This window comes from Cupressus sempervirens, chromosome 9, assembly GCF_028749045.1.
Source record: "Cupressus sempervirens isolate cs-2001-9-10 chromosome 9, ASM2874904v1, whole genome shotgun sequence".
NCBI classification, from domain to species: Eukaryota; Viridiplantae; Streptophyta; class Pinopsida; order Cupressales; family Cupressaceae; genus Cupressus; species Cupressus sempervirens.
The window spans coordinates 529,378,128-529,405,557 of NC_143126.1; the positions used below are offsets into that span (position 1 = coordinate 529,378,128).

Sequence of the window (27,430 nt, forward strand, 5' to 3'; positions counted from 1 at the left end):
TCATAAGCTCAAATCTCTGACTCTGTTCCTGTGCTCTTTGCTCTGCTGATCGCTGTCCCTGTGCTAAGGTGTCTAATAATTGTAAGAATCTTTCCTTTCCCTGATCTGAACCGGCATTCATTTTGTCAAACATTTTTCTCTTTATCTGGCTATTCCAAATTCCCTATAAGACCTCCACAGGATGGCAGGACTTATAGCTCTGATACCACTGTAATAACCCCAATAGGTTATAATTTCTTCAAACACCAAAAATCTTTATACTTCAATTGTTTGACATTTTATCAAACACTTTGCAAGCAAGCTCTGATACCACTGTAATAACCTTCCTCAAATCTGCCCTCAAAAAATGTTGATGAAAGCTCAAGGAATTTCATCAAACAATTCACATGCAAGGGACGTATGACTGATATAGTATTTCAGCTAGCTTCAAATGACTTTTTCTTCAATTTGCATCAATGAGAATCTTGTGCTAGAAGACTACAATGGACTACACAATGACCTAACATGAGTGTGCTATTAATTTTGACAATATTCAGTGCATATATATGAGCTAAGCATGATAAATGAACACCTACAGCCAATTGACGTTTTTACAAACAGTTGGTATGCAAACTAACTAGCTGATAAATAATGATATTAAATTTCTTAAACGACACCAGCAACTATTATCTTCTTAATTGCAATGAAAAAATACAGTGCTCATGAAATATGGCCAAGACTTTGGCATTTACATGGATTACAAAATGATAATGCTGGTATAATGCACACTTACAGCTGAAAGCTTATAACACCCTAAAAAACAATACTAACAAAAGAACTTGGTTGTAGATGGCTGTAATAATTTCTTTCAATGCTGCCTCTTCTGCTTTGCTTTTTTTGAATTGCTTTTTCTGCCTGCTTTTTTCGGTTCTGCTTTTTCGGCCTGCTTTTTCGTACCCGTTTTTTCAGCCTACTTTTTCAATTCCGCTTTTTCGGACTGCTTTTTCGGATTGCTACTATGTTGAATCTCAAGACCATATCTTTCAATGGCGTCAAGATTTCTAGCTTGAAGGGATTTCGTCCTTCAAACTATTGAGACATAATCTCCAGAAAATTCTCCAATTTCTTTGATATTTCCAAGCATGAATAAATGAGGGCTATCCTCTTTCTTTTAATTCCTTCCTCACTTGCTCCACGCTTCCGTCTTGCCAATGTGGGATAATACATGAGTTTTAATATTACTTCTTTTTTTCCCTTTACAAAGTCCATGTATGTAATCAAAAGGGGGACTCTTGATTTTTTATAAAGTGACTTTATGAAACATTATAATATTTAATTTTAAATAGTCACTTTATCGTTGTAACTTCAAACATTAAAATAATATACCAAATAAACTCGGAATCTCACATATAATAGCTCATCAGAAAGAGCCCAACAAAACGCATCTCATCTTGTCACTGAAAATTGAAGGCACTACATCCCCTATTGGCTTACTAAAAATAGTAAGTCTTTTCGAAAACCCAACAAATGAACTCTGTTTGGCCTATAATTAAATTTGACTAGGCCAAATAACCTCAGGATCCCCTTTCAAGTCTTGGTTAGCCCTCGGGACCATACAAGAATGGGCTAACGACAACATACATCCAGACTGGCTAAGTGGGGGGGACATTACAATATTTTAAGCTTCCAATCTGACATTGCTTAGGCATGTAAAGTTTTGGAGAGTTTGTTTCAAATTACTTTCAATCGGCCACCATTGCCTTCTTAATATGATCTTGCAGATGTGGACTTCGATGACCAAAATGAAATTTGCAGACTGAATTAGAGGTATAGAGGGAGTAGAAAGAGAAAAGAACTATACTAATAATGTTTGTGCACACTTTGCTGATATTAGGTGCCCTCTATGGCAGAAAAGATCATTCACATCAGACATTATGAAATTTTAAATCAAGTAGTACCTAGATTAGACCATCCTTAAAGCCTTTAGGGATAATGATTGCATTTTAGTCCTGTCCTGGAAGAAGTGCAATTCTGTAAAAGATATCTACCTACTAAGTCTACAAGGTCTTCGTACTCAGGCATACATAAGAGCTTTCTTAATGATAAATTCCTTCAAGAGGAGGGGTTGAAGGCCCTTCCACTTTTCAGACTGAATATTTGTTACTGATTGTAATGAGTTTCACAGTGTGCCAACTTTTCTTGGGTCTAAGGAGATCAAATTGACTAATATGTTCACATAATTTTAAAAATTTATTAAGGCAAACTTATCAATTTCCTAATTTTCTTAAGGTTGCTATCGAGGTTCCAACTTCAGAACAATTCCTTGGTCTTCTTATTAATTATTAGTTGGGAATCACCTTTCATTAATGAATGTACATAGGTCATCAAAAGTGCAAGAACTTATCTCTTGATCAATCTAATTTTCTCTACTTCATTGTTTGTTCTGATTGATGAAAATTGATAAAGCTACTGAAAGGATTCCATTAAGAGGCATCCTGCTTAACAATCCTTAATTTTCCCTTTAAGCCCCATCCAAATTAGGTTTCATTCAACCTAGGGGGGGCGCTCTCCCTTTGCCTTGTTTCGGCTTCTCCTCTTTCATCTAGTAACCGCTTGACATGTAAAATTAGATTCTAGACCAATGGTTTAATTTTTAAAACTTAGAAGTACTCTTTTCCTGGCATCTGTATTTCATGGCTACATTAAGCTGTTATGATCTTTCCGAAGACTGGGCTGCTTCTATTTCAGCTTTGCACCTTTCAATGTATCTCCAATTCTTAAAAATCACCTGGATCCCTTTCAGATATATATTCCAGACTACTGTCTGATAATGGGGCATCCATAGAAGTGCCAAACCTTTTCTTTTGTAAGGCCAATACCAGATTACATTGTAAATTCATTTTCAGTTTTTTGTAATCAGAGCTGTTCAATTCTTCCCCATCCTACCCAGAGATGTGTATCTGCATATCGGATACTGGATACGAATACAATACTTACAGATACAAGACAGATACCATGCCAGAATGTATGCAGACACAAATTTATAGTTAGGCCATATCTGAAATGTCCGTATATAGTACAGTGACATTTGTATCCAGTTTATGGTGATGAAAAATTGTGATATTATTCACAAACACATTCTAATGCAAAACAATACCATTTGATACTATACCTTGCTTCTGTCAAAATTTAGTCACTATATTGTCAACATGCATAGACTGAAGTGTCTAGATTGATAAACTTAATTTAATTCCTGTGACAAATGTGTATTTTTCAAACAATGCTAAAATGCCATTTCAGAATTGTATGACTACAAGTACCTTCTTTGCTTGTTAAGGTTATTTCAAGCATTCTTTTAATTTAATGAATAATTACTCCATTTGCAGCACAAATCTTGCAGCTGTGATGGGTATTGAAGGAGTCGATGGAAGAAATACAAAAAGTAATCATGTTATTGAAATTGAACAAACACTCGGAATAGAGGCAGCCAGAAGTGTCATAATTGAACAAATTGAGTATACCATGAAAAGTCATGGGATGAGCATCGATATTCGGCACATGATGCTTCTTGCGGATGTTATGACATTCAAGGTATGAAAGGCTTTCTATTGAGTTACTATTTCACTTCTGGGAAGATGTTTCGTTTATAACCATGTGTAGTTTTAGCAAAAATGTTTTATTATGGTTCACTATGTTTATATTTTTTATATTCCAATAATCTATTTGGTTTTGACAATTGGCATTGTGCAATACATACTATAATGGTAAATCCCAATTTTAAATATATTGCTTCTTTAATAACAAGCAACTTTTTTGAAATGATTGTGACAAGATGGAAGTATTCCAATTTCAAAATTTGGATCTCAAGATGTTAATGTTTTGACCCAAAATATAGATAAATAGCAATAATAGAGCATAAACAATACACAAAGGACACAAAACATTTATCCTAGGAAAACCCTTCCACTTGAAGGAAAAATCCCGGCCACACCAGCAAAATCACTTTTATTGATGAAGAAATATTCAGAGTACAAGACTTTCACTTTATTGATTTACAGTATACCAAATCAATAATATGAATAGATTTCATAAGACTCTTCATCTTTCACACGAAGGTGTCTTTGAGTCCCAAAAATAAGACCCTTAAGATTTCCACACATTAACACTTCATATTTTCATATGCATGCCTCTTCGCATGACGTATGACAAACATCTTTTTATATAATATCAACTTAAATATTCTCAAATGTCTCTTTTGGCTAGGGGTGACCATAACGGTCATAACAAACATATTTCCATTTTATAAGAGCAGAGATAAAGATCTCTATTGCAGCTACAAACTTTAGCACTCCATCTTAGCAAGAGAGACATCTTTAATGAGGCAGACACACATAGCTGCAACCAAAGATGTCAATGACATATTCTCATCACATAACATCTGTTATCTCAACTTAACATAATCCACCATAGTTACTTCATAACACAAAAAAATTACAATCACGGATTCACACACGACTTTCACCACACCTACTTGCAGAGGATGATCCATTATATTACAATAATAGATAGTTTCTATTATCTCTATTTAGTATCTAATAGTTATCTATTGGTTGTAAATATTAGAAAGTTTCTAATATTTAGTTTCATGTTTCTAGAATAGAATGTTTCTATTCTTTCAGATTATTTCCTTAGGAAACATTGTTTAGTCTCTTGTATAAATTGATCTCTTGATCACTGTTAATAACAAGAAAATATTTTCCAATTACTTCCGTAATATGGTATCAGAGCAAATTCTAGGCCTCTTCGAAATTTTTGATTTCATTTTGAAATTATTAGTTCAAAATTTTTGAAATATTTACCATGAGCGTGTTCAAAATTTGCTTCCTTTTTTTCCTCAAAACTCGACTAGAGATTCAGCATCCAATTTATTTCTGCAATTTCGTGGCCTTCCTTTTGGGCATTTTTGAGTTGACTTATTTTGCACATCTTGTGCAAAGGGTGATGTCTAGCATGTTTTAAACTCTCTGTCTTCGATTTTCGTCATGCAATTTTTTTTCCACCATTTAAAAAAAAATCAAATTTGCCTTTTTATGGTTTTTATAAAAACGACTATTGTTTCTTTTGAAACTCTCTTTTTCCGTGCCAATTTTAAAAACTTTTTGGAGATTCCTAGTGGGTTTTTGTAGATCTCATCTGGGTTGGTCTCTATTTTTCCTAGGTGCATCGTTTTGCATGCCTCAATTTTTGAGCCAGCAGAATCAAAATCTATTTTCAAATTCTGTGGGTTTTTTGAGCTCTTATCCAGTTGTTTCTTCATTTTTTCTAGGTCTTCTCTTTTTTTTGCCTTGAAGTACATGCCTTAAAAAAATTTCACGCTTTTTCATTGAAAAATGTGCTAGGGCATCTTTGACTAATATTTTGCTCGAGGGAAAGTAGAAGTTCAACGATTGCAATCATGGCCTGTGGAATCAACAGAGGCTAACCATCATCAAATATTGCGACAACAATAATGTGGTTGTGGTTCACATCAATCTTCTCAGCAAAGGTCCTTTGCTTCAGCTTCAGAAGGCTCTAGGAAAAAGAAAATTCGATGCAACTATTGCCACAAGTATGGGCACATGAAGGTTGAATGTTGGAAGCGCTTAGCTGCCCTATCTAAGCAATCTAGTTTGCAGCCCACAACGAACAGTGCAAAGCACTTTGAGCAGACAAAATCTGTCTTTTATGCTTTTTGACAACTTCGTGCTCTGGATAGATTAACCAGTAAGGGAGGATATTATGATAATAGATAGTTTGTATTATCTCTATTTAGTATCTAATGGTTATCTATTGTAATCTCCTGTAAATATTAGAAAGTTTCCCATATTTATTTTCCCGTTTCTAGAATACAATGTTTCTATTTTTTACAATTGTTTTTGAAGGAAACATCATTTAGTCTCTTGTATAAATTGATCTCTTAATCTTTGTTAATAACAAGCAAATATTTTCCAATCACTTTCGTAATACATCATACCTACTCATAGAGGGCAGAACAAGGGCTTCTATCTCAAAATTTCTCTAGAGAAGGATACATTTCCACCATGCCTACTCACAGAGGATGGAATGAGGGCTTTCACCTCAGACTTCTCCTTGAGAAGAATGCATTTCCACCATGCCTACTTCGAGAGGGTGGTCCACCGTACCTACTCATAGAGGTTGGAATGAGGGCTTTCACCTCAAACTTATCCCAAAGAAGAATGAATTAATAACAGAGATTTCTCTTAATAGAGACTCCCTCTCAACAAAGAAAACTTTTAATAATTGAGATTTTCTTGTCCATCCGCAATCTTATCCTTTTGTGACTGATTTCTTTTTGCCATTGAAGGACTCCTAGTCTTTGTCTTGGCTCTTCTCTATGCCTTTCTTCTCCTCTTGTTTCTTGTTGCTTACTTTTCTAGGTCACCGTTTGGTGCCCCTGCTGTTGTCTGCTTCTTTTTGTAAATTCTCAGTCCCATAGACCTTTTGTGGTCTTTTGTTGGACATTAATATTAATATCTTATCTTATTATCTTATCTTAACAGAGACTAGCTCTCAGGAGGGACAACTTTAGTCAACTTGCAAAGGGTTGGACATCTCCCTCTGAAATTGAATAGTCTCTCTCTCTATATGATCTTCCCCTTTCAATAAAGTGCCACTAGTTTAGTATCAAGATTGCAAACAATGTTGCATAATCTCTCACCATCCCATTGCATCCTACAACCACGAGAGATATTAATAACTCATAACTATTAATGCTAAAAACAATCACTATAATCAATATTTAGGAGGTAATCATAAAAACTTATTTCTTTGAGATCTAATCTCAACATGCACACAAACATACATACAGAAGAGATTCCATATTGTACCTCTACATCCTAGGCAATGCTCATGGTATAAAAAATCTGATCATAAAATTAGAACAATAATACTTATCTACTTATGATCTAATCTTCCATACAGTCCACCCATTGTTGGCTTATTTACAGAACCTCTGTGTAGCTTCTGAAGGAACACCACAGGCCTCCAATGTTGTGGTTAATCTCTGTAACATCAAGACATGATTTGAAATACGTTGAGCAACTTCTGTGTGTGTTGGCACTTCCAACCATTTCCAAACACTGGCACAAATCCCGACCTACAGTTTAGACATTTATCAAACATAACATGAACAATCTGTTGAGAGTTTTCAGCTGCTATAATATCCCTTAATGAATCTGAGTTAAACTCTCAACTTTTTCACTGTTGTAAATAAAACAGATTCAGATATTCCCTGATACCAACATTTATAATTTTCACTTGCCAATGCTATGATGCTGAAAAATATGTATAACATGTCCTTATCATGCATAGAAGGCTGTACCTGATACCCAATGATTACTTAGGAAAACTCACAAAAACAATTTCAGTGAGAATAATTCTACTCAATTTGAAAAGTTTCCTATCAGAAAGAAAGATTTTTTTTTTTTAAAGTTTAAGTAAAAAATACAGGTTCAAGATGAAGGTAGGTAGTTAGCTTCAGATCGTCCTCTGAAACTTTTCATCATATACTATTCCACAACACCCTTGCTGCTAAAAAACGAGCAGCCTGGAACCTTCACATCTTTCCTTCGGACAGGGCAGGCCTTTCCTCTTCAACTAAGGCAGTGATTGAAATTTCCCAACGATTGCCTTTTCCGACAGGGATTCAAAAACCTCGAGAGAAGTTTCACTCCCAGATTTGAGAGGTGCCAATAAATATTAAATCAGTTCCTGCAAAATCACACAAACCACTTCGCCTACCGCAGAATGAGTTAGAATCATAGTGACAACAAAAATTGGTTCCTTTCACAAACAGAGCCAAAAGTGAAAGGCTTCCGATCAGACTGATCAAAGCCTTAAAATAGTTAACACAGAGACTTCAAAGTGTTTTGCTGCTTGAACATATTCTTTCACAGAGATACAACTTGCAAGGGATAAAAAATATGCCAGAATAAGATCAATACAACAAGAATAACAAGACATGAAAAACACGATAACTTCACACAATGACTTAAACAAAAGTCTGCAAAATCTTTAAGAAGCAGAACTTAAAACGTTCAATTGTCATCGGTAGAAATTGTGTATCGGTCGATGGGTCCCTTCGGGAAGGAAATTGTGTATCAGCCGACGGGTCCCTTCGGGAAGGAAATTGTGTATCAGCTGACGGGTCCCTTCGGGAAGGAAATTGTGTATCGGCCGACGGGTCCCTTCGGAAAGGAAATTGTGTATCGGCCGACGGGTCCCTTCGGAAAGGAAATTGTGTATCGGCCGACAGGTCCCTTCGGAAAGGAAATTGTGTATCAGCCGACGGGTCCCTTCGGGAAAGTTCTTGTTATGTAGCCGATGGTAAATAGTTTGTAGCGGACATGATGTATCTGGCCAATGGATACCTTCGGGAAGGTTCGTCGGAAAGTATTTATAGCCCCTTCGGGAAGCATTGTAAGGAGATAGGAGATCATATCTTATCATCATATCTTATCATCGAAGTATAATGTACTGTTGGTATAGGCAAATAATAATAAGAGTTCTGCTGTTTGCTGTTCGGTGTTCGTGTCTATTTCCTGTGTGCGTTTCTTAATTAATCCATACGGTAAACATTTGGCGCCGTTGCCCGATGGATCTGGCACTCAAGCAGGCGGATATGAATTAAATGCCGAATCAGTTGAACAAAGATAAGAGTAAGTTGAAGGAAAAAGATGACATACGCGTTGCGCAGGGAAATTTAATTTTGGCTCAGCAGATAGAGCGTCGAAGGAGGTTTCAGAAGATTTCCGACGAAAACAAGAGCGCGGAAGGATTGTTGAAGGAGACTCGACAACGGCTTGATTTGGTGGAAGAAGCAAGGGAGGAGTTTCTGAATCTGCATACGCCACGGGAAGAGAATCCTGACGGAAGGAGATCGACTCGCACGGCTCGGAGTGCCAAAGGAGCACGAGCGTGGAGTGACCTCTTCGTCCGAGATATACTTCCAGGACGGACAGCTACGGTTGACGAACCCTCTTCTTCACCAAACAGCGCGGAAGTCCAAAACAATGCGGAAGCAGAAAACAGCGCGAAAGCAGAAAACAGCGCGGGTGTGCAGAACAGTGCGGGTATACAAAACAGCGCGGGAGCTCAGAACAGCGCGGGAGTGCAAAACAGCGCAGGTACACAACAAAACCCTCAACATATAGTGATAATGGCAGGTCCGAAGGAAAAATTGCCTAAATTTGATGGTGATGAAGTAGCTGATCCCATTCGACATTGTAAAACATGTGAAACGATCTGGAGGGCAAATGGCATAACAGATACAAACGAATGGATCCGACAATTTCCTGCTACCTTACGGGGGGTTGCGATTGATTGGTTTACTGATGCTGATCCACAGAAATTAAATAGTTGGGATAATATTAAGGAGTTCATCGCGGAATTTCAACTTTTGCGTGATGATAATGAAATTGTAGCGGAGATATTCAATACCAAACAAAAGAAGAATGAAATAGTACGGGTCTTCACCAGGAGATTGAAGGACTTAATCAGTAAAATGGAGAATAAGCCAGCTGACGGGTTACAGAAACGATGGTTCATTGAAGGCCTTCACCCGAAGCTGCGGAAGAAGATGAAGATCGTGCCACCATCGACATACATTGAAGCATATAACCGAGCAATGAACCTCGAAAGTGACCAGAAGACAAAGAAGAAGAAGAAGACCAGCTCATCGGATTCAGATGACGATGAGCCTTCAGGAGAAGATAGCAGCGACGGTGACGAAGGAAGCAACAAGAAGGTTCGTGCCCTCCAGAAGGACATGATACGGATGATGAAGGAATTCAAAAACATGAACAAGGAAACTAAGGGCAATGACCTATGGTGCACGGAATGTAAGAAAGAAGGCCATACGAAGGGATCCTGCCTGAAAGAGCAATTTTGCGAAATTTGTCAGATCCTCGGACACTCAGTAAAAGAATGCCCTTTCAATTTAAAAACAAGGACACCACAACAAGTGTTCCTGTCACAGGAGGCATCTCCGTCAGGAGGGAACGGGAATACCAATACGGAAGGTGCCACATCAGGCGGATATAGAAACAACCGGCGCGGTCCAAACAACAATAGCAATAACAACAATGATGGCAACAACAACAATGGAGGAAGGAGTCGAATTCAGTACGATGCGAATGGTCGGCCAATTGTTCAATGCCACGCATGCAATCTGTGGGGTCACTTCGCCCGAGAGTGCACAACGACGAACACACCGAAGCTGCTATGCCGTTGGTGTGGACCTGGAGATCATGATGATACTAAGTGTCCGAAGTCCGGAGTGAACTTGATTACCGTAGGGACAGACGAAGAAGAAGTTCTGGCAATCACTCGGAAACAGGCGAAGCTATACCCTGACCCAGCGGAAGAAAAAAAGAGACTGGAGGAAGCAAGGGCAGAGATCCAGAAAGCAACACAGGCAGAAATGGCACACCTGAAGGACCTGCCAAGTACCTCAGTCAGGAACTATGCAGAACAGAACATTGTACGGCAAATATTGCAAGCTGAGATACCCGTCAGAATAAATGATTTGTTGCTCACGATGCCTCAACTCCGTACGGCCCTCACAAATATAGCCCCAAGTGCTAAGCAACCCGTAGAGCAAGACAACAACAAACAGGGGGTTACAAGTGCAGAAGATCCAATGTTGTTAGCTCTTTCCTCTGGATGCTATCCGGCGGTTGTTGAAATGGGCATTCTCGGGACTGTACTAACGGACACGATCGTCGACGGAGGATCCGGTGTCAATGTGCTACCAGAAGATACTTGGAAAAAGTTGGGACGGCCGACATTATGGCCACCTACCTTCCAGCTGCTAACGGCCGATCAACATGGAATCAAGCCGTTGGGAATACTCACAGCGCAACCAGTGACAATCGGAACACAACCATTCCTGTTGGACTTCGTTGTGATTCCTCTCAGGCGGAAGGGGTACGATGCTATTTTGGGTCGGGGGTGGCTGATACAAGCAAAAGCAAAGCACGATTGGAAAAAAAATACTTTATCACTTGAAAGCAAAGGCCGGAAGTATGTCATCGATCTGCACACTCAGATGGTCGGGGAAGAAGCCCTATCGTCGGATTCTGAAGGAGAAGACGATAAGAAGAGGCAGAGTATGGAACCCGATCAGGAGGGAGTCCTACGATTGGAAGGAGATGACGATTTGGATTCAGTAAATGGTCTTTACCACTAGCAGATAGAGGATTACGAACTCTTTCCAAGTTGTAATATGCTAAGGATCGACGAAAGTAAGAAAGGAGAAGGATATGAATATCCGAAGGAACATAGAGAAGCCGAAGGAGGAAATGAATGTCCGAAGGAACACAGAGAAGCCGACGGAGGAAATGAATGTCCGAAGGAACACAAAGAAGCCGACGGAGGAAATGAATGTCTGAAGGAACACAGAGAAGCCGACAGAGGAAATGAATGACTGAAGGAACATGGAGAAGCCGAAGAAGGAAACGCGAGCATGACTGAAGCTAAAGGACAGAACATACAGTACAAACCCAAAAGAAGGAAAGATTCTACTGTACGACTGCGCAGGAAGAAAGTATTACGCCGAACGACAAATATAACAGAAAGGTACTGGCAGCAAGGAAGGCACACGATACGGTCTGCATAGGAAACAAAGCGGAAGGGTCTAATAAAAGTTGCAGCAGTACGGAGTGGGCGTGTTATTGGCGGCCAGAAGGGGCAACTGATGAAGTCTATGCTACGGAGCTTCGGGAACAAACTGGGCGGTATGGAGATGATACAGAACAGACGTAGCAGGTTTCAACTCGGACAGTGGATGTTGAAATACGACGATTGGAATGAGATCAAACCAGGCAAGTTCAAAATTAAATGGGTCGGGCCGTATCAGATTCGAGAGGTAGGGGATAATGAAGCAATCAAATTATGGACTTTGGATGGACACGAAGTGCCTCAGGCGGTGAATGGGTCGAAGTTGAAGATATATCACGAGTGAAAGACTTCTGCATCAGAAAATGGCCTTCGGGAGACCCCTCCGTCACTGCAAACCGACGGTGACGACGGTCGAAGGGAAAACTAACTGTTTTTTAAAATTTGAGAAAAAAAAAAAAAAAAAGAGAAAAAAAGTACCATACGGTTTTTCATTGTTAAGGTACGGATTTCATTAGTACCGTACGGTTTTTATTGTCAAGGTACGGATTTCATTAGTACCGTACGGTTTCCATGGCTAAGGTACGATTTTCATTGCCATCGTACGAGTTTCATTGTTGAAGTACGGATTTTATTGCTACCGTACGGTTTCCATTGTCAAAGTACGGATTTCATTGCTACCGTACGGTTTTCATTGTCAAAGTATGGATTTCATTGCTACCGTACGGTTTCCATTGTTAAAGTACGGATTTCATTGCTACCGTACGGAATTCATTGCCAGAGTATGGATTTTATTGATACCGTACGGATTTCACAGTAAAGGGCATTGTACGGTATTTAGTATATGCAGGAAGGAGCACCACCGTACGGATTTCACAATAAGGAATACCGTACGGTTTTAACATCTCAAGAATGGTGTACGATTTTTTACAATACGGTTTTTTTTTCAGACAAGGTACGGGTTTCAAATTTGAAGTACAATTTTGAGGCAATGTACGGTTTCCACCTTCAAAGTTGCTCTGTGCCTCAGAAGATTAACGTAAGGTTTCTGGAGCCAAAATTTGTTAATTTGCATTGTACAGACGGTGGGATATTGCAGTATGGTTTTTTTAAGTAGATTGGAATCCAGATTGTGTCAAGTGGAAGCCGTACAGATTTCATCACAGAAGGGTGGCAGGAGGTTTTCCAAAAAAAAAAAAAGACGACGACAGAATCAAGTTGCTCAGAATGAGTATCAGATGATGCCATAGGGAAGGGGAAGCATCAACGATTGCCAGAAAGAGTGTAGAATAGGCAGAAAATGACAGAAATGGCGCTGCCCCTGGACCCCGCCGAGGGCGTTGCCCCCTGGACCCCCTGTCGTTGCGGATATCAGTCGTGGGAGTCTGACCAGTTGAGAAGACTTGGAGCTACGGCAGGCATGGAGTGTCTATGTATCAGAGGCACTGAGAGTAGGTGTTGGCCGTGAGGCTGTCTTGGTGGATGCGTAGAGAGCTCGGGAGGAGCTGATCATCCAGTTGGAGGTAGTGCAGCGACACTTGGCTCAAGGTTCCGAGGAGTTGGAAGCAAAAGAAGCAGCACAGGTGGCTATCAAGGTCAGCTTGAGGAGTCAGTATTGTGTTAGCAAAGGCTATAGATGCAATGGGATGAAGGTGAAAGTGATGTGGCAAATCAATATTGTTGTATTTGTTGTTTGAGTTTTGTTCTGTTGTCGTCAGGAGACGACTTTTCTTTTTGGGGGGGGGATGATGTCATCGGTAGAAATTGTGTATTGGTCGATGGGTCCCTTCGGGAAGGAAATTGTGTATCAGCCGACGGGTCCCTTCGGGAAGGAAATTGTGTATCAGCTGACGGGTCCCTTCGGGAAGGAAATTGTGTATCAGCCGACGGGTTCCTTCGGAAAGGAAATTGTGTATCGGTCGACGGGTCCCTTCGGAAAGGAAATTGTGTATCGGCCGATGGGTCCCTTCGGAAAGGAAATTGTGTATCAGCCGACGGGTCCCTTCGGGAAAGTTCTTGTTATGTAGCCGACGGTAAATAGTTGTAGCGGACATGATGTATCTGGCCGACGGATACCTTCGGGAAGGTTCGTCGGAAAGTATTTATAACCCCTTCGGGAAGCATTGTAAGGAGATAGGAGATCATATCTTATCATCGAAGTATAATGTACTGTTGTTATAGGCGAATAATAATAAGAGTTCTGTTGTTTGCTGTTCAGTGTTCGTGTCTATTTCCTGTGTGCGTTTCTTAATTAATCCATACGGTAAACATCAATCATCGAAGACATTCCTGAAGAATAACATTACATGATGTTGAAACAAATCTGCTTGACCAAAAATAATTGGAGAAAGAAGGCTGCTAATATTTGGAAACTTGATAACGAAAAATTGACGCAAAGATATCTCTACACCAAGAAGTTCAAACACACTTTGCGTGAGATATGGAAAATAACATAATAAACCTCTGAGCGTTTGCTGCCAAGAGACATGGTGACTTGATGGAGATAAAGAGACCTGCTGTTATATTCGGTGGCAAAGAAATTGAATAAATATTTTGCCACATAAGCAAGACTTTAACGAAAGTAAGGAGGACGACAAGACAAGAGCGGTTGAATGCCAAAATGCACAAAAGTAATAAACGACTACATCTAGGCACTTGAAAGAATAAAATAACAAATCAAAGCTCATCCATTAGAAATTTAAAAAAAAATACGGACCATAAATATAAAAGACTTGATGAATAAATGAAGACTCAAAGAGGCCAGTCTAAGTGATGACACTCATACCACGACAAAAGAAGAAGAAAATGATAAGTCTCCAAGGAAGAGATTTCACCCGAGCATATGAGAAGGTAATGATTATCATAGAGCTGACAACATCAATACATTTATGGTAAGGAGAAATAACGATATCCAACTGTGATGATACGCAACAAGTCGCTCCATCCCACCAACTGCCCAAAGTCTGCCCAGCAACAATCTTGAGCATTCCTGATAGATTATGATCCCCATCATCCATTGAGAGGTCCCAATCCAAATTTGACAAAATTCTATGGTGATTTTCCTGCCCATAGAATAGGAAACAAGATTACGAAAAAAACAATATTGCCGAGTAGATTACAACATCATCTGATGGGGTTTTAGCGCAATCCACATTGACCAAGCTTCAGAGCAGCTTCAATCTTACAACTCCTAGATTCTCACCCACCAAAAAATGGGCTTCTATTGCAAGGCAAAAGTAATCGAATGGACACAAATCCTCAAAACTAGAATATTAATTTGTTTCGGTTGCACCCAACCTCTGTACAGACTGAAGAACAAAAAAATACTTAGTTACCGGATTCGTGCCCTAGAGGCTGGATCCGGATTCGGGTCCGATCCGGATCCAGATTCATGCTTGGATTCGTGCAGATCCGGGTAGGATCCTTGTTTTACATAGTGGATTCATCCGGATTCAATGGCCCACGAATCCTGACGAATCCACTGAGTAAAACAAGGATCCTGCCCGGATCTGCATGAATCCAAGAACGAATCCTCAAGGATCCAGCGTGAATCCTCAAGGATCGACAGGTTTAAGTGAGTCTAAGTTATTTAATATGACTTTTTAAAATATATTTTTTAGCTTTCTAGTGCTAAAATGACCTTTTTATGCATTATATATACTAATAAATGAGAGAAATATATATATATATATATATATATATATATATATATTCACGAATCCTAATCGGGAAAAAAAAAATCACGAATCCACGGATCCGATTCACGTGCCCGAATCGGTAACTAAGAAAAAATACTTCTTTAATGCTGTTATCTAACCTGGCTCTGATACCATGTTAATGTTTTGACCCAAAATTATAGATAAACAAGAATAATAGAGCATTAACAGTACACAAAGGACACAAAACGTTTATCTTGAGAAAACCTTTCCACTTGAAGGGGAAAACCTAGCCACACAAAGCAAAAGTCTGTTATATTGATCAAGAAATATTCATAGTACAAGGCTTTCACTTTATTGTTTTACAATATATGAAACTGTAACATAAATAGATTGCCAAAGACTCTTTATCTCTTTATCTTTCACACAAAGGTCTCTTTGAGTCCCAAAAATAAGACCCTTCATATTTCCACACATTAACACTTCACATTGTCATACACATGCCTCTTCGCATGACATATGACACGTCTTTTTACATAACATTAACTTAAATATCCTCATAAATGTCTCTTTCACCTGAAGGTGATCATAACGGTCATAACAAACATATTTCCATTTTATAAGAGTAGAGATAAAGATCTCTATTGCAGCTACAAACTTCAACACAAGAGAATCATATATTATTTATTTGAATCTGTTCTTATCATTTGATCTTCTCCTACCACTTTAAATAGTATTATATAGCAGAAAATTTACAGAATTCGCAAATTTAATATTGTATGTCTATTATGTTTTATTGTTTTTAATCTGTTTTAGAAATCTTGTCTTCAAAAATCCAAAATTCCATGGAATTTTGGAATGAACTGATGCAAGGATGGGTTTTGGGTGTGTTGGATTTATATACCAAATTTTGGAGATGGTGTAGGAGTATCTGAAACATAATTAACTAAAGAAGTTTTAAATTTGACAATTATCTCTTATGTAAAGTGAAATTGCAGACACAATAAATGAATTGAACGAGCAATACATTGAGATTTTTGAAAATTAATATATTATTGTTTTCAATATGATAATTAGAATCAACTACAATTGGGCCTTGAGCCAATGCCTTAGCAATGTAACCATCCTCCCCAAGCATCATTGACGTATTACTGTCAAAACTTGTGAACCCATCTTGCTAAAGCATGTCCAAATGGACACCAATGGATCTTGCTAGTGCAATTTAGTCCTCATCAATCTATGTCGACTTCTTTTAGTCTACATCCCACCATGTTGCTAAAGTCTTCTTGTATGCGAATGTTTTGTGGTCCATTAGATGCAAGGTATTATGTACAGCTACAAGTATTTCTGCTGTCTTACAGTAATACTTTTGATAGAGCAGACAAAGTTGCATCTAGACCAACTCCTTTTTGTATAAGAGTTTAAGAACTTGGAGTTGGCAATTACTTGATTAAAATCTTGGGAAATGATAAAATATCTGCAAATTTATCTAACATTAGCACATTGACTTTTAAAATATACTTTGAAAATATGAATAATACTAAATTTATGGACCATACTGGTAGTCTCCTTCATTTAGTGTAATGTCCGCTTTTTGGGATTGTCCTAATTTTGCCCCCTGAAATCCAATAGTAGCTTTACATAAACAGTAGGATTAACGTTTGTCATATAATCTAGAGTGCTTTGCCGAACCTTTGCATTTTTGCAGCTATTTGCATTCTAATACATACAATAGGTTGCTCAATCTTCATCTCTTCTGAAGCTTGTCCCCTGTCCGGATTTGCAGGAGACTTCCAATCCTTATCCCTATAACAGACAAATGTATATAGATTGATGAAATATTGTTTTCCACCCTTTTTCAATTCATATAAGTCTTTCAAGGAAAATTGACTCCTCACATAACAAAATATAAACCACTTACTACTGGTGTACAGTTACATTCAGTTCTCCTTATTACTCAAAAATTCTGACATTGCCTCTGTAGACGATCTCCATCGAAGGAATCTTAGCATTCCATCTCCTTTGAGTACATGTGCCGTGTAATTGATAGGGCTGGGCAGATTGAATACTGTAGCCTCTATAATATTACTATGGAATCCTGATATCTTCACAGCCACATCAAACAGTGCACACATCAGACTTCCACTATGGCTATGATGTGATAACAACTGCATCCAATGTCTTTGATGTAATCTCACATAATTCACAATGTCCACAGAACAGTCATCAATTGCCAAAGGAAATATGTGAGTTATGATAAAATTGCTGGTAAATTGGTAATTGTTAGACCACACCCCACAAAATCATCTACATGATATGGTTATACCAGTCCCAGAAAACCAGTGTGGATGGTATCATAACGTTCATAGCAGAAGTCATACTGTAATACTCCAACATGTCTCATTCCTTCCACTCTTATATGCTGGTTTTATTGAATGATTCCAAATATATAATATATATAGTCTGCAATTGATTCCTTCAATTTGGCACTGTTGGTGAATAGCCTCTAATTCTGCATTCCGGTTTGATTGTTGTCTGAATATATATCGATCCAGAGATCATGAATGCTGGTGTGTAAATATGTACCAATACCTAATTTGTTTGTCAATCCTACCTTTTTCTCTCTTTTCTGAATCCCTGTATTCCATTCCCCCCAATGTAGTTCATTCTGTTTGAAATCCAGACACTTCTGAGTAGATATATTAATAAATCACTGAAATTATAATTTTCTATATCCTTGCTTTCTGTTTGTTTCCTCCTGCTATCTATTCTTTCTGCTCCCTTATTCCCCTGTCCTCTGGAGTGTTGATGTGATATGTATTTTCCATATCCTTAGGTTGCGACTTTTAGTCGCTAATATGTTACGATTACGCATTTTGGAATAGATTATAATATGTTATAAATTATTCATTTATTAGTAACAAGTATTATATTTAATTTCTTTAATACTAATTTGTTTTTTTTGTTTTTTATTCTAGTAATATTATTATTTATTTTACTAATAATATTATATTATTATATTGAATATTGAATAATACATTATATTATAATATTATTATGTCTAATCATATGATACTTTATCAATTAATATATTTAATTTAATAATAAATCATATTATTATAATTTACTTGTTCATGAGTTTATTTTATTGTTACTTATTATTAAATCTTACTTCCAAAAGGGCATGATGTAATTAAGTCTACTAATGGGGGATATGACAATCCTCCCTAAAATTGCTTGTTGTCGAGCAATAATTGAATGATAATGGAGATCTATCCATAATTCACCTCTAGTGCGCTACTCTTGTATCACTATATATATCTTGTTATTTGTGATTGATAGTGGAAACTTGACAAGTTTTCTCTCATCACTCTGAGGAAGAACGAAGTTGTCATCATAGATTGATATTGGATTGACCTAATGTTTACATGACGGCTTGTCTTAATTCATGCTTCCTTACATAAGTTCATATCTTTTTAATTCATTCTAATTTATCCTCATGTTCTAGATTATTGAAAACATATAATACACATCAAAGACATGAAGTATACATTTGGATGCTTAAAGACATGGGTTGTACATGAGGTAATTGCATTAATGCATTAAGATGCAAAGCATACACAGGGTATACACATTAATACATGGAGACATAGAGCATGCACAAAGCTGTAATGGGCACCCTAGAAATGCCCAACAACTAAACCAACTGCTGATAGGAATTTAGTCAAATAATTTGTATCCAACTCTTCATTTCTCCATTAAGTGTTAAACCCTCTTTATGGCTCTGGAAATAAAATATTTGTTTTAATGTCTCTGCATAGATTTGAAACCACATAACATGAACAAGAAGGAATTTATAATAATATGCAAACTGAAGATTGAACTACTGCTGAAATAATATTGATTTTCAAACTAATAAAATCAGATACATAACAGACTTTTCAACTCACTAATCACTCTAGCATTATAACACAATGTTCCAGTAATGACTTCCCATCTTGCTGCTACAATAACATGAATAGTGCTGCGCTACAATCTTGCTACAGTGAAATCTGCCTTCCATCAATCTAAGACCCTCATAAAATCATCCCTTCAGAATGTCATAAGCATCAGACAAGCAGTGGGAATGATATGAGTAAACACCCAATCTACCTGTAGCTTGAAATGCACCCAATCTGTCTGTTAATAAAGCTGATAGCAATGAATTCCAAAGGCCAAACCCCAAGGAATGACATCTAGAATGTCACAAGAGAGGATAGACGTCCTCTAATGCCAAGAATAGATTTGCAACTCACACATCAATTTTCTTCTCATATTCAACCTCCTGAATGAAGCCACTAACACTCCCTTTTATTCTTTCTCCAAGAGTCGATTCAACTCACATGAGCAATGCGAGATAAAAGTTGTGCAATATAAAACATATTAAAATAATCACTTATGTCTCCCTTAGGAGCCCCTTTTTGATTTGCACACATTCCCATAACATTTAATATTAAAATAACACTTTAATAATACTTCAGGCATAAAATATATATTAGCTATCGGACTCCGAATAGCACGAGTGATAGCTCGTCGAAAAGCTCTCGCCGAGTAGTATGAAATTCAATCACCAAAACTAGCCTCCCCTGTGTCCTATTAACTTACTAAAAATAGTAAGTATGCATGAGACTAAGTAAATCAACTCCATTTTGACCCAAACTAGAGATGACTAGGCCAAAACACTCTAAAATCCCTTTAAACCCTTCATTAAACCTTGAGACCATGTAGAACTACGCCAATGCACACACACTTGGTTGACTACTAAAGTGGGGACATTACAAAAGCAAACACAAAGTATATACACAATATAAACTTTGTTACACGCATTGATTAAGTTGTATAATTTACAATTTGTAATAAACCACAGTTAGTGAAATGATTTAGAAAAAAAATATTGTACCAGAATGCTCTTGTTTATAAAAGTTGCAACAAAGGGAACACAAGTTAGCATATAAATCCCAAAATGTGAGTGTATCATTAACATTCTTTAACAAATTGTTTTGTAGAGGTAGAATTAGAGCTAGGTTGTCCAAGCTGATCCCAAACTAAGCCCAAGAGCAAAGCTTTTGTCCCCTTGGCCTTAATGACAAGATTTAGACATCCACACAAGTTGGTCTACCTAGTAAGTTGCTCGTGTTGCTTCCTAATCTATGCCTCATCTTTCATATTTAAGTAGCTGAACATGGTAGGAATGGTAGGGAATCATTGTGGGGTCCTTGACAAATCTAAAATCCCAAAAGTGGGCCTTGGTGGCAAAATTTTGGCATCAACCAAGGTGTACATTGATATTTTTCTTAACCCTCTTAGTTTGTTCACTGTAAGCCCAAGAGGAGAACTTTGGTTGTCATTGGCTTTTGATAAAAAAACTTTGGCATCCATCAAGGTGTAATACTTAGATGAAAATCTTAACCCTCTTAGTTTGTCTAACCTAAGCTTAAGAGCAAAACTTTGACCCTCTTGGCTTTGATGGCAAAACTTTTGTGTCCATCAAGGTGGTAATACTTAGATGGCAATCTTAACCCTCTTAGTTTGTCCAACCTAAGCCCACGAGCAGAACTTTGGCCCTCTTGTCCTTGATGGCAAAACTTTGGCATCCATTAAAGTGGTATACTTAGATGGAAAACTTAGCCCTCTTAATTTGTCTAACCTAAATCCAAGATAAGATAAGATAATGATATTAATTTCCAACAAAAGACCAACAAAGGGTCTATGGGACTGAATAATTACAACAAAGAGGTTGACAGCAACAGGAGCACACAAAGGTGTCCGAGAAAAAAATACAACAACAATATAAAATAAACAAAGAACCAAAGAGGAGGCCAAGAAAGAGACTAGGAGTTCTTTCTAGGCAAACAAAAGTCAGTCACTAAATGATATGTATGTCGATGAGTAAAGGCCCTGCCCTGTATGTGGCCACTTGTAGAGGAGTGCCGCTGATGCAAATAGTCGATCCGAGACTTGACACATCTGAAATGCCTGGTAGATCTAGTAGAGGTAGAAAGCTTTTTTCACCCCACGCAAAGGAGATACTGGTGTGAAAAAGGCAGTAATGAGCTGAGTTGCCGATTTGGATTTTGGTTCGTATGCGGGTTTGACATTAACTCAAATTTTTTTGGGCTGAGTTGGGTTCGTTCATACAATTTTTTAAAAAGAAAAAGAAAAATTATATATATATGTAAACATATGCTGTAGCAAATAAGTTTATACACAACATACACCACCATATATATTCACGATTATGTTTGAATAGCATGACAAAATGTCAAAATACACCACTATATCAATGTTTCAATTAAAAAACAGTAATGCCAACATTACTAATCACTAATCAGTAATCACTATCAATCGTGATAAAAAATATCAAAGAATTCCTCATCATTAGGAAGTTGTAGATTAGAAGCACAATTAGTGCCACTAGCATCAGCATTGTTCTCATCTTCAAGAGCATCAAGGCCACAATCATTGGTGCTCACAAAACTCATAAATTCAGACCTCACTACTGATCGTAGGTGCTCAGGAATTTTTTTTCAAAGGACTGCCTTGTACCCTTAAGAATCTTCAGGATCTCTGTATGGAGCAACTCTAGTGGTGTTCCCCTTGAGGACAGCTTGGCTATAGAACCTAGGGGTCAATGCAAAGGCAAGTAGATGCAAAGGGGTAGTCATTTTATTCCCTCCCTTTTCCATGATTACTTTTAGATCCTTGAAGAACTTTACATCAGGGTCTTGCTCTTTATCATTTATGATGGCTCTAATATCTTCAATCATGGAGTCAATGCCATCATATACCTCACCCAAGCAAGGCCTATCCGTGTCAGTGTATTGGATCATGCTCAATATAGGCTCAGTGAACTTCAAAAGGTATTCAACACCATCCCACCAAGAGTCTTGTAATATCCTTTCTTTAATAACAACTACCCTTTCACTATTAGATTGCCTCCATACGCTCCAATTGGCACTACTTACCATTCTAGACAATGCCTCTTTCACTTTGATGAGGCATCCCAAAACAATAGTGTTGGAGCCAAAGCGGGTCTTAGCAACCTATTTTAAGATCAAAACAATACTAGATTAAAAATTTAAAATCAAGTAATCTATTTAAATTTAAAAACATAAAAAGTTTACTAAACTAATGTGACTAGATTTCTAAACATATTTACATTTTAAACAATTGAACTTACCTTCAAGAGCTCCAATTTCGAGAATTGTCTAAATATGGCTTGTGTCATATGGTGGTTTATGACAAACATTTGGATATCTTGTGCCTCTTCATGCAATTTTTTAATCCACTCAACTTTAGTGCCAATTTTTTGGAGCATTAGGTTGAGTGAGTGCACAACACAAGGTGTTCAAAAAATGTGCGTATTGCTCCTCAACCAATAAGTCGGCAGCCCTGCAATTCTTTGCATTGTTGGTTACTATTTGAACAACATTATGAGGGCTAACTTGCTTAATGGCTTGGATGAAAATGTTTGTAATGAAAGGACCATCCTTTACTTGACCTTCACAATCCAAAGCTCTCAAAAAAATTGCACCTCTTGTAGACACTGCAATAACATTCACTAGAGGATGGTTTCTCGCATCTGTCCATCCATCCGATAATATTGTGACACCTCGTTTGGTCCATGAATCCTTGATGGGCATCATGGCAACGTCTACACAGGCCACCTCATCATCAAAGAAAGTGGTGCATATCTTCTCATTACTAGGGCCCTTCAACCCCCTTTTAAGCTTCATTAACTACTCTGATCATTTATTGCCAATATGGTGAGCGAACAACATTAAATGATAATCCATTTGCATATACACATCTCGCTATGGCTTGATTGGCAATGTCTCTAGCCTCATTTTGAAATGATGCTTCCAATGGTCCCATTGCTTTCTTACTTACAACCTATTGTTGAGGAGAACATAAGAATGGATGATCCTCAGCTGGTGGTTCATTGGTAACAGAAGTTGAAGACATAGATGACATTTTCCCTTTCTTTGAAGGCCTACCACTTTGCAACCGATGAGAAGCACTTGCCCTCCCAACAACTTCATCTGCTTGCTTTTGTTCTTGAATGTATTTGTTCACAATGTGGTTTGGAAGGAGGGTTTTGGGTAGCTTTGCATTTACTCTCGGCTTCCCTATACAAAATTTAATGCCTTTCTGGGGAATAAAGCATAAATGCGCTTTCAATCTACTATAGGAACTACTTGATTCCTCTTTGCATGGCTGCAAATCGATACACAATCTCCTCCATCTTGCATTTTGAACAACATTATGAGGGCTAACTTGCTTAATGGCTTGGATGAAAATGTTTGTAATGAAAGGACCATCCTTTACTTGACCTTCACAATCCAAAGCTCTCAAAAAAATTGCACCTCTTGTAGACACTGCAATAACATTCACTAGAGGATGGTTTCTCGCATCTGTCCATCCATCCGATAATATTGTGACACCTCGTTTGGTCCATGAATCCTTGATGGGCATCATGGCAACGTCTACACAGGCCACCTCATCATCAAAGAAAGTGGTGCATATCTTCTCATTACTAGGGCCCTTCAACCCCCTTTTAAGCTTCATTAACTACTCTGATCATTTATTGCCAATATGGTGAGCGAACAACATTAAATGATAATCCATTTGCATATACACATCTCGCTATGGCTTGATTGGCAATGTCTCTAGCCTCATTTTGAAATGATGCTTCCAATGGTCCCATTGCTTTCTTACTTACAACCTATTGTTGAGGAGAACATAAGAATGGATGATCCTCAGCTGGTGGTTCATTGGTAACAGAAGTTGAAGACATAGATGACATTTTCCCTTTCTTTGAAGGCCTACCACTTTGCAACCGATGAGAAGCACTTGCCCTCCCAACAACTTCATCTGCTTGCTTTTGTTCTTGAATGTATTTGTTCACAATGTGGTTTGGAAGGAGGGTTTTGGGTAGCTTTGCATTTACTCTCGGCTTCCCTATACAAAATTTAATGCCTTTCTGGGGAATAAAGCATAAATGCGCTTTCAATCTACTATAGGAACTACTTGATTCCTCTTTGCATGGCTGCAAATCGATACACAATCTCCTCCATCTTGCATTGGTCGAAGTATTTCCACGCATTTCCATAATGGGGAGCACCTGTCGATTTTAAAGTGGGAGCTTTTGGTGTTAGAACCGCTTGTAGCCATTCAAACTCAAAGTGTTGAAGCCTGAAATAAGAAGCCACAGAGTTCAACATTATTCAGAGATTAGAAATATGGTAGCATATTTTAAAGCATAGCAATACAAAATGAAAAATCCGGAGGAATTGTGATCAATTTTTTAATTTAGAGTAAGATTGATCAATATAAACATTGAAAGATTAAGACTAACAGTAAGACAGTTTCCTCTTCAGTGTTTAGGGAAGTCTATAAGGATTTCTAAATATTAAAACTGTAAGACAATAAAATTGTAAGTCTATAAATTAAAAAATAAATATAGAATACAGGTGACAATAAGACATAGTTGTTTTAAATTAAATAAATTGATACTAAATAATAATTAGTATTTAGACAAATATTTGTATATTACATACACAGTAAGGACACACCAATCCAAACACCTAGAGCTGAGAAAAAAACTAAAACTATTTGTAATCAGTTATCCAAGCACCTAGGATACTAATCAGTAATCAGACAAATATTTAAAACACTTTGAGCACCAGTTTCTATACTTACCAGGTTTCAACTGTCAACCGAACTCATTGCTGTAGGAAGCCAAAGCAGCAAACAAGTTACAAAACCCTGCAACAAAACTTGGTGGTCATAGTGGAGTGGTGTGTCCTGTCGCGAGAGAAAATGGTGTTTGTCATTGCAGGAGAAATGTGGTATTTGCGGGAGAATATGTGATCATTGATTGTTTTCCTTTCCTTTATAAGTTATAACCTACTCCTATCTTGTTGATGGATTGTCTTTGACTATCAATAATATCTATTAGGATTTCAGAGCTCTTTTTAAATTTGAGGCTACTATTTAGTTTGATGTTACACTCCTTTAGGTCCTTTTTTTTATTTTTTCAATTTCCTGACACAATTTGGCACTCTTCTTCTTTTGCACTTGGATTTTTTTGGTCACATCATTCTCAATTTGTTTGGCTTCTTCTAGTTAACTTTTTATATCTCCAATAGTTTCCGAATTTTCTTTAGTTTGCATCTTATACTTAGTAACTTCGCCTTTTAATTTCTCATTTTGCTTGTATGCATAATGCAACTCTTCTACAACATCTACATCTTCTTCTTCACTAGATGATTCATCAACATCTTCATCTCCACTACTTGCCTCATCAACACCTTCATCCTCGCTACATGCCTCATCAGCATCTTCTTCTTGCTCGTTGGTTACAACCAAAAAGAGTATCTCATCTTCTACAGCATCACTTTGGTATTCATCATCGCTCTCTTCTAATGAACTTCTTTATTCTTTGAGTAAAGAGTCTTGTTGTGCTTGTGAAACTTTTGCTTCTTATGATTGTGCTTAGATTTATTCTTTCTCTTTTTCTTTGTATATTCTTCTTCTTCATCTTCATTTGGATGCATAATGTCCCACTTTTCTACAATTGAAACACTTGGAGGGAAATTTTCTTTTGTACTTTTCATTACCCTTTTTCAACTTTATTTCAAAGTATGCGTCTACTTCATCTAATTCACCACTTGATCCTTTTCTGAAACCGTTCTTTTTATACTTCCCTTTCTTGAATGCTTTGAACGGTATTTCCTTTGTAGGTTCTTTGCCTTCAACAATCATTTCATAAGCTGTAAGAATCCCATGTAATTCTTCATTTGTTAGTGTGTATAAATCTTCTCTCTCTTCAATTGCAAATACTTTAGAATCAAATCTCATTGGTAAGGATCTCAAAATCGTTTCCACCACAAACTGCTCCGCATCTTCACCAATGGCCTTAATTGAATTGACAATGTCATCTACTCATGAAAGGAAAGAGGCTATGTCTTCATCATCCTTCATCTTAAGTCTTTCAAATGCACTTCAATGAGTTCGAAGATTGACTTTCTTTACATTATCGGCTCCTTCATAAATATTTTTCAACTTGTCCCAAATCTCCTTCGCAGATTTACAAGGCATAACTTTTGTGAACTTTGAGTCGGCAAGATTGCATAGAATAGCATGTTTTTCTTTGGCATTATTTTCACTTCTCTTCTTTCCAGCTGAATCTATTGGTGGTGTTGCTAGTGGTGTAAAACCATCTAGCATTGATTGTCAAATATCAAATCCAATAGCATTTAAATACACTTCCATCTTCATACTCCATAACTTATAGGTTTTCCCATCAGAAGTTGTCGTCCTGTTTTGAAAACTTTCAGCCATGTGCTCTTAAGATGCCAATTTAAAACTTTTATACAAACAAGTGCCTCAATGAAATCAATTATTGAAATAAACAATTATGCACATGAACTCAATGACTTATGTAAAAACTCAATGTGGGAGAAAACCGCGACAAAGTAATTGCTTTTTATATAAATTGTTCTTTTACAATGATTTGTAGGCACCAACCTACTAGAGGCTGCAACCTCTATGTTTTATGAGCACCAACTCACTGGAAGAACCAACCCCAAACTTCACAGGCACCGACCTACAAGAAGCACCAACGCATTGCACACAAACTTCTTTTCCACCTTAGCAATGTTGCTTACTCAACTAACGAGGGATATTTTTGACACGCAATTCCTCATCTTACATTTGTATGGATTTTTTTACTTCAGTACACACCCTTCTTATATCTTATCTCCTTTTAGTTGCCTCTTATACTGAAATATATATATCAGTATTATGAGACTCAAACTTGCCTCTAATTCAGAAAGTCAAAATTGGGCTCGGACTCAGACTTGGACTTGGCAAGGACTTGGAAAATTGGAAACCCATGAAATTTAACAATTTTTAAGGATTTAGAGATTTTTTCATGCATCTTTTAGTCAATTAACATCAAATACACAATAATTGAGATAAATAGATGCTACTTAACACACATACACAATTTTGCATAGACCACATAAGTATAAAAGCAAATTTCTAAAGGAAAATACTGAATAACATAATATAAA

General features: G+C 37.4%; 1 protein-coding gene across 3 annotated transcripts in view; it reads left to right on the forward strand.

Moving 5' to 3' along the window:
* NRPC1 (nuclear RNA polymerase C1) overlaps positions 1-27,430 on the forward strand; it is a 309,786-nt gene that overhangs the window by 275,235 nt on the left and 7,121 nt on the right. For all 3 annotated transcript variants that reach the window (XM_089800899.1, XM_089800897.1, XM_089800898.1), the window contains exon 26: positions 3,366-3,570. Coding sequence is in view for 2 of the 3 variants with exons in the window: in XM_089800897.1 (XP_089657023.1) it covers positions 3,366-3,570 (205 nt within the window). In the remaining variant the exon portion in view is untranslated. The remainder of the gene's footprint in view (positions 1-3,365; positions 3,571-27,430) is intronic.